Source organism: Neovison vison, chromosome 11 (genome assembly GCF_020171115.1).
Source record: "Neovison vison isolate M4711 chromosome 11, ASM_NN_V1, whole genome shotgun sequence".
Taxonomy (NCBI): domain Eukaryota; kingdom Metazoa; phylum Chordata; class Mammalia; order Carnivora; family Mustelidae; genus Neogale; species Neogale vison.
This window is the reverse complement of record NC_058101.1, coordinates 142,898,325-142,910,596: the sequence shown is the minus strand read 5'-3', so window position 1 is coordinate 142,910,596 and position 12,272 is coordinate 142,898,325. Positions and strand designations below refer to the sequence as shown.

The 12,272-nt window shown below is 33.3% G+C and overlaps 1 protein-coding gene across 4 annotated transcripts in view; it reads right to left on the bottom strand.

The window, feature by feature from the left end:
- The window catches only part of LRBA (LPS responsive beige-like anchor protein), a 731,946-nt gene that overhangs the window by 143,564 nt on the left and 576,110 nt on the right, over positions 1-12,272 (bottom strand). For all 4 annotated transcript variants that reach the window (XM_044224882.1, XM_044224884.1, XM_044224883.1 and 1 more), the window contains one exon: positions 2,216-2,368. In XM_044224882.1, the coding sequence (XP_044080817.1) occupies positions 2,216-2,368 (153 nt within the window). The remainder of the gene's footprint in view (positions 1-2,215; positions 2,369-12,272) is intronic.

Sequence of the window (12,272 nt, the reverse complement as noted above, 5' to 3'; positions counted from 1 at the left end):
GACAATACCAAGTCTTGGCAACTTCTTCTAGGAATTAAACTCCTAGGAATTAAATTAAACTCCTAGGAATCTATCCAAGAGAAATGAAAACAGATGTTCACCCTAAGACATACACAAATATTTATAATAGGCTCAAACTGGGAACCCCAAATGTCCATGAATTGGTAAATAAGTATGCAAAAATAGATCTATACAATGGAATATTATGCAGCAGTATTATACAATACAATATGCAACAATGTGGGTAAACCTCAAAAATATCATGCTAAATGAAGGAAGCCAGGCACACAAAGACTACACATTGCATGATACCATTTACATAAAATCTCTTAAAAAAACAAAACTATAGAGGCAAACAGTGGCTGCCTGGGACAAAAAGTCCCAGAGCAAAAACTGACTGCAAACAGGTACAAGGAAATTTCCTGGAGAGATAAGTGTTTTCAAGCTGGATTATGGTGATGGTTATACAACTGTATAAATTTGCTAAAACTCAAAGAACTGTATACTTTTAAAGGTGAGTTTTATGGCACATGTATTATACCTCAATAAATGCACTTTAAAAGGGTAATCACTGAAAGAAAATAATTATGGAATAACCACACCTTCTATTGATTTTCATGAATCCCTGGGTGGGGTGTGTGGAATCATACAACCATAGACAACGGTCACATTTAAAGTACGACATCTCCCTCAGTATCTGTGAGAGCTAATCTTTGTCTTACACACTCATTTTAACTGTAATCCTCCAAAACACATGGGGTAAAAGTAAAAACAGTAAAACACGTATCTGAAGACTGCGAAAGAATAATGTTAAATACTAATTTCCAAGCGCCAAATGTAAGCCAAAGAATATTCTAGGTATTTTATATAGTATCTAAAATTCTATATTCATAATCTCCAGACTACATATGATGAAACCAAAGCTCAGAAAGGTTAAACTGCCTAGAGTCCCAAAAGTAGCAAAATGATTAATCCAGGATTGGGAATATTGGTCTAACTTCAAGGCCTATGTTCAGTAACCCTGCTTACTTTCAGTGTACATAATATGTGAAATTTGAGTAATAAAGGGATTGCAAATAGGATCTGGAAGACAGGATTAAAATACAAATGTTGGTATAAAAGGTAAGAAATGTGACTTAGAAATATAAAATGCAAGAATTTTCCTTAAGTGTAAATTAAAAACACAATGGAATTTAGATTTTACTCTTTTTTTTTTAAAGGAATCTCTACACCCAACATGGGGCTTGAACTCATAACCCTGAAATCAAGAGTTGCATGCTCCGGAGGACAAGGGGTGTTAGAGAGGAGAAGGGAGTTGGGGTAAATTGGATGGGGAGGTGAACCACAAGAGACTATGGACTCTGAAAAACAATCTGAGGGGTTTGAAGTGGCGGGGGTGGGTGGGAGGTTGGGGTACCAGGTGGTGGGTATTATAGAGGGCACAGATTGCATGGAGCACTGGGTGTGGTGGAAAAATAATGAATACTGTTTTTCTGAAAATAAATAAATAGAAAAAAAAAAAAGAGTTGCATGCTCCACCAACTGAGCAAGTCAGGTACCTTTAGATTAGACTTTTAATATGGAGTATGACAGAGATACTACTTTTCAAAACTGAGAGAAAAGCTCCTAGATTCCAAACTTTAATAAAACTTAAAGGCAAAAAGGAAAAGACGTATTACTTTTTCATGAAATAATACAAGAATGCACAGAAGAGAGGACTTTAAAGAGTTCACTAGGGAGGAGTCCGAAGAACACAATGATTACTGTGCTTTTAAGTTTTTAAGTTTTCATGTTCTAAATATTACATGAAGAGTCCCTTGAAAAGAATAAAAGATATAACATGAAAATCTTGTTTCTATTACCAAAAATGTGCAATGACCTTCTAACTTGGAGCACAGAATTATGCTATTTTCTTGGTACAAGAAACTCATGTTGCATAAAGCATATATTCCAGTTTCAGTTAATTCTGAATTATCATGTGCATACGAAAGTAACCTAAATTCTGCATAAAAGAATAAAAGAAACTGTTATACTTTTCAAGGCAATAAAATTTAATAAAATTTATATGGAAATTCACAAACTATTATGTCACTTTCAGTTATCTCTACTAACTATAGTTTTGTCCAGAAAACCAAGGGTTAACAATTATACCAACACATGAAAGATACTTTGAAAAGAGGCTCATGACAGACAGAGCAGATGATTACTATCTTACCAATCTGTTTATGCGAACAAATTCTTCTGAGGTTTTGGCCCAAGGAGGAAGTTCAACATCAGACACTACTGTCCCATCATCCATCACTCCAAGATTATAATTATTGAAGTTGACAAACATCTCAGGGAGATAATAAAATTCAGGGATCAACTCCTATATAAAAATAAAAGACAATGTCATAAACTGTAGAATACTGACTACATATTCATAAAAGGACATGGTCATTTCCTATTGTGCAGAATTATAAAAAAAATAAACAAAGGGAATTTTTTTCTTTCCCAATATATCATAGCTCTGATACTAAGCTACTATTAAGGTAGACAGATCTCATCCACCAAATTCCTTATTGGTTGGTTATATGCTTCCTTTCAGGACAGTTATCATCTCAAAACTTTTAAATACCAACATTTGTGTATTAGCTGAGGTTTGATAAAATATAAACAGAGATTAACATGCTATAACAATAACAGCTTAAACTAAATTTTTTATGAGATATGTGGAACTTTTCCCAGAAAAAAACAAAATTTTTGTAAGTATTAAAATGCCACTTCATTGGTCCCTTCATCAACTAGGAAAATATTCATTACAGTTAGCCATGGCTTAGCAATATATTTTGCTCATATTTCAAAACTCAAGTTTAGTTGTAATATACCTTTGATAAGAGATCAAAATTTGTAAGTCTAGAAAATGACCTGCAATAAAAAACTTGGTAAATTAAATATATGACTCTACTAAGAACATTTAAAACACACTTCAATAGGGTGTTTTATAAGCAGAAAAATGCAGCTAGTTAGGTTTTTGTGTACAATAAGTCTCATGTATAACTATTTCAGAGGTCCTGTAGACCAGACTTCAAATCCAGTCTCGACATGGGTCAGTGACTCAGTGGTCTTTTAGATACCCCCTCAGGGCCAGCTATGGCAGGCCTAGCTTTCCAAACAGTTGAGTAAAATAGGGAGGTCATCAGATTTTGGACAAGGTCAGTATGAACTCTCCAGAGCAAAGAAAAAAGATCCAGCAGGAATTAAGCTATTATCACCTCCGTCATCCATGTGAAATGTTGCTGGACTTTGAATTGTACATCCTTTGTTTACAATCACAATAATTAACTAAGCAGCATAGAAATTAGCTTGTCCTCCAAATGCCTGACAATCACCTGATCATTAGACTTGAAAAACATTTAAATTGAACAATTTTTTCCAAAAGGGAAGAATCTCTTAAAAGTTTAATCATAAATGAAATAAGTTATCACACAAAAATAGTAAGGCTTTCTCTCCAAAAATGATGCATATAGGTCTTAACTGATAAAAGTGAAATATACATGTGTGTTATTTTGTGTAACAAAAAGTTACACTGGATGTATTTGAAGTAACATTTATTGAGATAAGTCAGGTACTAAAATAAACTCTTAATAAATCTTATCACATTTAATTGTAAGAACTTTACAAGGTATCACCTCCATTTTCAAAATGAACTAAGGTTGAAATAAGTTAAGTAACTTGCCTGAGGTTATGCAGTTAATTCATGATAAATTTGGACCTTAGATCAAGATTTGTCTAACTCTAAAGCCTATGTCCTTGATCATCAAACTAGCATGAGTTCTACTTATACAGGATACATAATACTAAACATTTTAAATACAAGTTTTTAGCATATATTCTAAGTAATTTTTTAAAAAGTAAAAAACTTTTCACTCCTTCAAAATAAGAAACTAATTCTTCTTAAAAAATATATATTATGTATATATATATATATATATACACAGACACATATATATTTATTATATAATACAATTAATCAAACAGGAAGATTTTTATAGTATGCTTTAGTTATTTACCCAAATATGAAGATAAGTTACATTATAACTATTATTAATTTGCTGAAGTGTGCATTCAATAAACTGCAACTTTGAGAAATTTTACCAAAATGTCTTACTTTCATTCCATATTACATGTGCTAACAAAAAAGAAAGCTACTTCTCCCAAATCTTGTTCTACAATAAGAGGGAGGACCATACCTTTATATACAAAATATGACATTTCATAAAAATTTTAATACAAATGAAGTCTTCAAACCTTCCTAGCGCTAAAATTCTTATGGTTTTGCGTATCTGTCTCTATCTTCTACATGTGTCATTTTATCCAGGTTGCTAAACAAACTGTACAAAACAGAAATGCTCTTCCTCATTCTAAGTTCTAAATTCAACAAACAGAAATATGGTTTGTTCCTGGCACACTATATTCAAACATATAAATTTATTATGAATTTAAATGACTTTGTTGCTTTAATATGGACAGCACACCCTAATGACAAATTCACTTAATTTAGCTAAATGGAGCAAAAATCACACATAAAACAACAAAAAAATTTTGATGAAAAATACAAAGAAAGCAATTTTAAACATTTAAACTTTGTAGTGTACTATGTTAAACTTTCAGATATCATGCTGGGAGGAAAGTAGTAAATCATCAATTTCCATTTAATTACCACATATTTTGTGATTTCCTTCTAAAGATAGATATCCTGTAAATTTTGTACAATGGGCATTATAAAATATTTCAAAGTTAAAAATGAATAATTTATTAAATAAAAATAAAGCTTAATATTTCAATTGTTATTTACTGATACCAATTTACTCTCTATTTTTGACTTCTTACTCCATACCCCACCAATTTCAAAAAAGGAGTCAGAGAGTTGTAGAACATATGGAGTGTCTAGAGTGGAAGCCTCTTGAAGACGTCTTTTTTCTGTCTTTTGTCAAAGTCTAAGCAAACAGAGGAGATTACGTAAGATGTCCAGGAAGAAGCAGTATCAAAAGTTAGTATGTTAAGGATAGAAGTTAAAGAAGAAGGAAATTGTTCCCAAGATTAGGGAAATAAATTTCTCAAAATCTATATACAATCAGCTTTCTTTTGGCCTGAGGGGAAGAGGAAGGGATGAAGAGGTTAAGATTGTACCCCAGGTGACAGCAAATGGTGATCAGGGTCATGGCCTGCCCATACAGTACCTATGCATGAATTAGAAAAAGGCAATCCTTCTGGGCTAACAGAGCCAAAGGGAACTTGGTTTGGTAAGTGTACCACATGCTGGATTTCAGCTCCTATTCTTTCCTTCGTCAAGTACAGCACATACATTCTGACAAATGCCCAACATAGTAGTCTCATGATGGTATACTTAGGGAAATTAGTGCATGGTCCCTTTGTAATCAGCAAATATTTCTTTGTAATCAGCAAATATTTCTTAACCCAAGTAGAGCTGCCTATTTCCAAAAACCTTCCAAAAAGCTATGTGTCTTCGACAATGAGGATCTGACCAATAAAGAAGATAGACTGAAGATGTGAAGGCCAATTTCTAGATATCACAGACTAGAAAAGGAGGTCCCTGCTCTATTCTCTAATGACTGTGAATGAATTTCCTACTAGCCTGATATGAAGAAGATCTGAATTCAAATTGGGACATTTCTTGAACACTTGAGTTGGTAATTATGAATTTATACTCCAATAATAAAAAGACACTAATATATTTAGTGATAATTACCATAAGGAGACAAAAGAGTAGGAAGAATGCAGTATGAGCAGAAATATAAACACAATGTGCTAATTTATTTTATTAATAAAACTTTTTAACATACAGAGTTATTGAATCATTATATTGTACCCCTCAAGCTAATAACACTAGATGTTAATTATACTCAAATAAAAAAAAAGTTAAAATATAAAAACATTTAAAAATAAAAGAATAAGTTCCTCTTCTTTGATTATTTTATTAAGCCTTAGGTAGGCTTATGAAGGTAATAGAACACATCATTCTCACAAAAAAGTATTTATTTAGTTTTTATTCTTTGCAGAAAACTGTGTTAAGTTCTGGGATATAGGGACACGAGTATCTAAACTGCTCAGTAAAAGTTAAACAGTATATTTATTAGAATGTAACTGGTAGTAGGAACAAACAGCAGTCTAGGAATTCAAAAGAGAAAATGATGTCTAAAAGTTGGAAAGAGGTAGCTTTAGGCTAAATAGCATAATACACTGTATTTCCCTAGTACAACACTCATCAAACTATAATTGTCTGTTTGCTTTTATCTCCCACTAAATTGAAGGCTCCATAAGATTGAGGTCTTTACCTATCCTGTTCACCGCTAAACCTCCAAAACCTAGGCACAGAGTATAACACATATTTGGTATTTAGTAAATATATGTTGATTGAAAAATGGCATTTAAAATAAGAAATAAATAACCAGAGAAAAAAGAGAGAATAGTCCTAACAGGGGAATATAGAGACTGAAATATGGGTATCACTTGCTTCTAATGAACAATGAAGAATGATGTAATTGGTCTAGAGAGGACTAAATACATGCAGTGGGAGATATAGGTAGGATCAAAGTGTAGAAAGTCCTGAATGTCATGCTGTGAATTTTAGCTTTTTTTAATATGAAAAAAAATTTTCCCATCAGGAAATTTTAAAAATGAACATAAATTTATTTGTTTATTTATTTAAAAGATTTATTGGGCATCTGGGTGGCTCAGTCACTTAAGCTTCCGCCTTCAGATCAGGTCATGATCCCACAGTCCTGGGATGGAGCCCCCCCTCCCCCAGTCAGGATCCCTGATCAATGGCGATTCTGTTTCTCCTTCTGCTCTACCCCAGCACCTGTTCTCTCTCTCTCTCAAATAAATAAAATCTTAAAACAAAACAAAACAAAACAAAAGGATTTATTTATTGATTTGAGAGAGAGAGAGAGCGAGCAAGAGAGTGTGGGGGTTGGGAGGAGGGCCAGAGAGAGAGGGAGAATCTCAAGTACACTCCCCACTGAGCACAGAGCCCTAACCCACAGGAGGCTCAATCTCATGACCCTGAGATGATGACTAGGGCAGAAATCAATAGCTGGACGCTTAACTGACCAAGCCACCCAGACACTACCCCCAAAATGAACATCAATTTAATGATAAATATTCCCAACAAATTAAGAGTTAAGAGAAAGACTACAAAGAATTTACACTTAGTATAAAAAACATCATCAAATAAGCACAGTTACACTGAATGAAGAAGTGAGCACATATATCCAAAACATTTTACAAATTCATTATAAGAAAATCTGCATAAATAAACCAGTTGATGGGAGTTGAATACCCTCTTATTATAAAACAAATACAATGAACTCAACTGAGATACAAACACTTGACAAAAAAGTATATATAATGCCTAAATTTTACTATGGATATAGTGACATTTAAGTATTTAAACTTGCAGAATTCCAACTTAATCCTAAAAGTATCTTCCTGAAAGAACCATGCCTTAACACCCAAATATTAATATTAAGTTCAAAATTATCTCTTTTGACAAATGATATTTAGTAACATAGTCAAAGATTATGTCTAATATTTCTAATGTACATTTACAATGTAAAGTATGTTTTACATTCATCAGAACAGAACATTCAGCTCTGGATAAAAAACATATGCTCAGAAATTCTTTATAACACCAGTGGAAAATGATAAGTAAACAACACTGACAGAAGACAGAAATATTTATAATTCAAATTTTCTTCTGACTTGCTGACACTAATTTTACTCTCTTTCATTTAATTAAACAGATGCATCTCAGAGGCAGGTAACATGGTGAAAATGTAGTATATCATCTCCTAAAAAAGATCTGGAAGGTTTAACCACAGGTTATACAACAGTTCAGGATAAACCCATTGCTTTGATCACAAATCCTAAGGCTTTCATGGCATAATGACAAGGATTGGTTGTGACCACACATATGCTTTAGTTTTCTTTATTAAGATATGGTTCCCATTGCTATGGCCTCTGCAGTGAAGTTGTATGATTCTCCTAATAAACACCAATTCTATCCATTCAAATAAAACTATCACTTCAATAATACCTCGGTAACCCTAGAAAATACTCATTTATTAACCCAAAGAAATAAGAAAATCAATACTAAAGATAAAATAAAAGATGCTACTATAGAGCTATGGTTAAATTTTTATTCTATTCTTACTAAATTATAAAATCCTGACAACTCAAATATGAGCACAATAGCAAGGTAACGAAATTAATGTATATTGCTTTGAGGACACGAACAGTAAAAACGATGTGAAAACAAAATTTTTGCTTTTCACCATTTGGAAGATGATATATTTTATGAAGGGATAAAAAATAAGCTTTATTAATAAATCAAACAGTTATGAACAAGTTATGAAAAAATAATGAACATGTTCATTACATTTTGAAATTCAAATGTTTATTTTGTTAGCCCCCAAATGAGAAAAACATTTTTAAAAAACTGATTAGAGTTGAGTTGTACCTATAAATAATTTTAAATAGACAGCATATTGGAAAGTTTTCAAATTGATGCTTAAATTTAGTTTCTCTTTATTTGGTAGATAAAATGCCATTTTCTTCTTTAATGAAATAAAAATAATAGTAATTTTTTAAAATTAGAGAAGGAAAAAATAATCTATAATCCTTCTAAATATATCCAATAAATATCATGTGGTTTTAGATATTATAAAAACTGTCCTTTCAAATCCATTTAAATAAAGAAAAATCATGAATTACAAACCAATAAATAATAGATAATCTATACCAATCTAATACAGTAGAGAGAATAATTGGGTTTGAATCTTGTATACTCAACTTACTGGTCACATGCCCTTAATTTAATTTTTCTGACCCTTATTCACCTGCATTGTCATTTTGAAACACAGGCTTGTTGTGAGGCTTAGAATACAAAATTCTATAGGCATGTATGATATTATTATTACTGTTACTATAATTGTTATTAATGTGACCCCCAATAAAAATCAAAATTACAGACTCAACTTAACTCATAGTGAAAGCAAATAGGTCATTCATGGAATTATGCCCATTCATAAAAACATTTAACATAATTCTAAGGCCATTTAAAAAACTTAATTTGTAAAAATAAAATGTCCACAAATATTTGACTTAACGGGGCGCCTGGGTGGCTCAGTGGGTTAAAGCCTCTGCTTTCAGCTGAGGTCATGATCCCAGAGTCCTGGGATCCAGCCCCACATCGGGCTCTCTGCTCCACGGGGAGCCTGCTTCCTCCTCTCTCTCTGCCTCTCTCTCTGCCTACTTGTGATCTCTGTCAAATAAATAAATAAAGATCTTTTAAATAAATAAATAAATAGATAGATAGATAAAAATATGTATTTATTGTTTATTAGCAATGATGGTATAGCTTAACATTCCTCACTTTCTGATGAAGACCCTGAATATTTTATAGTTCTCTCCTGCTATGAACACATTTTGCACTTCTATATTTGGACTGGACATCTTCAATGAGCTGTGTCCTACTTCAGCTCCTGTCTGAAAGGCAACTGTAATTTGGGAAGAGATAATGGACAGTAATAATGCAAACAACAGGCGAGGTATAACTGCCATAAATAAAATGCCCACCTTAAATCCTTTCTGGAACAAGTTGTAAAGTACATATATATATACACACTTATTGCTATGAGTATGGGGGAGAACAGTTAATATCTATGTCTACAAACATACTAATGAGCAGCCCACATTTTTAAATGAACAAAAATATCATAAGATCACTGTTAAAAAAACAAATCACAGCTGATGTGTGTACATTTTTATAATTCAGGAAGACAGGCACATTTTCTAAGTGCCTTAAAAGATTTTTTTTTCCTGCCTGATACATAAGTAGCATAAGAAAAATATTCAATGTTTCAAGCAATATCTATCAAAGAACAAAATAATGGTTCATTGTAAACGAAAGAGTAAAAGTTTACCTAAATGCTAAAAAAAAAAAAAAAAAAGTACATAGTTACAACATTTAATCTATTGATACATAAAGAAGGGTTAAAGAGATGTGGTTAAATGAACAAATCTGAAAGGTACGCATAAGTTGTATATAAAAACAAGAATGAATATATACACAATGGAATACTATGCAGCCATCAAAAGAAATGAAATCTTGCCATTTGCGACAACGTGGATGGAACTAGAGGGTATCATGCTTAGCGAAATAAGTCAATCGGAGAAAGACAACTATCATATGATCTCCCTGATATGAAAAAGTGGAGATGCAACATGGGGGGGTAAAGGAGGTAGGAGAAGAATAAATGAAACAAGATGGGATTGGGAGGAAGACAAACCATAAGTGACTCTTACTCTCACAAAACAAACTGAGGGTTACTGGGGAGAGGGGGGTCGGGGAAGGGGGTAGGGTTATGGACATTGGGGAGGGTATGTGCTATGGTGAGTGTTGTGAAGTGTGTAAACCTGGCAATTCACAGACCTGTACCCCTGGGGATAAGAATACATTATATGTTTATTTTAAAAAATAATAAATAAAAAAATTAAAAAAACCCAAGAATGAATAGATATGTAGTTCTGTTAGAGTATGAATGTTTTACACTGTTAAAAGACAGGTGAGTCAGCTTAAACTCAATCTCATGTGGATGTGAGTGTGAAAGAGATAATGATGGAAAAATACAAAAGACAGACAGAAGAACGGGAAGGAGGGAGGACATATGCCAGAAATGTGCAAAGGATGTATGAAAAAGGTGGGATTTTAATTTAACTTTCTTTCAGCATTTAAAAAGTTCTAATTTAAAAATGTCTGAAAACAGAAGAATAATGAGACTATTTTAACAAAATAAAACTACTGAATAATCAAAGTTTAAGCTTTAAAAAAAAAACAAATGTACCAAGAAATACATTTCTAGGGCACCTGGGTGGCTCAGTGGGTTAAACCACTGCCTTCGGCTCAGGTCATGATCTCAGGGTCCTGGGATCGAGTCCCGCATCGGGCTCTCTGCTCAGCAGGGAGCCTGCTTCCTCCTCTCTCTCTCTCTCTCTGCCTGACTCTCTGCCTACTTGTAATCTCTCTCTGTCAAATAAATAAATAAAATCTTAAAAAAAAAAAAAGAAATACATTTCTAGCAATTATGCTCTATTAGCTATAGCTAAATACTTTCTTATAAATGGCTCTAACACTGATGCCATCAGCATCAATGGAATATATTATGGTAGAAGGCATGCTTATAGAGGAAAAAAGGAACCTAATTTACCTTCAGATTACAGAATCCTGGGATTTCTGAGGCAGTAGAGCGCAAGTCAAAGGACTCATGTTCTTTTTTTTTTTTTTTTTTAGGATTTTATTTATTTATTTGACAGACAGAGATCACAAGTAGGCAGACAGGGAGAGGAGAAAGCAGGCTCCCTGCAGAGCAGAGAGCCCGATGCAGGACTCAATCCCAGGACCCCGGGATTATGACCCAAGGCGAAGGCAGAGGCTTTAACCCACTGAGCCACCCAGGTGCCCCAGGACTCATGTTCTTAAAAATCTCACAGGACAAAAATAAAGCTATTCTATTATTATCTCCATTTTGATCATATCCATTATTTAACAAACATGTATATACTTAAAAACTTTTTAAAAATATTTATTTGTCAGAGAGAGAGAGAGAGCATAAGCAGGGGGAGCACAAGGCAGAGGGAAGAAGCAGGCACCCCAATGAGCAGGGAGCTTGATGTGGGGCTCAATCCCAGGACCCTTAGATCATGACCTGAGCCAAAGGCAGACAGTTAACTAACTGAGCCACCCAGATGTCCCTGTAATTAAAACTTTTAAGAGTTAATTCTTTTTTTTTTTAAAGACTTTAAGTACAGGGATAAGGGGAACATTCTTCAACTTCATAAATCTAACTATGAAAAATCCACAATGAATATCATCTTCAGTGGGGAAAAGCTGATAGCCTTCCCATTGAGATCAGGAACATGACAAAGATGACCACTCTTGCTACTGTTGTTCAACAAAGTACCAGAAGTCCTAGCAACAGCAACAGCAATCAGACAACAAAAAGAAATAGAAGGTATTCAAATTTGCAAAGAAGTCGTCAAACTCATTATCTTCACAGATGACATGATACTTTGTATGGAAAACCCGAAAGACTCCACCCCCAAACTACTAGAACTCATATAGCAATTCAGTAATGTGGCAGGATACAAAATTAATGTAGAGAAATCAGTTGCTTACTTATACACTAACAATGAAAATATAGAAAGGG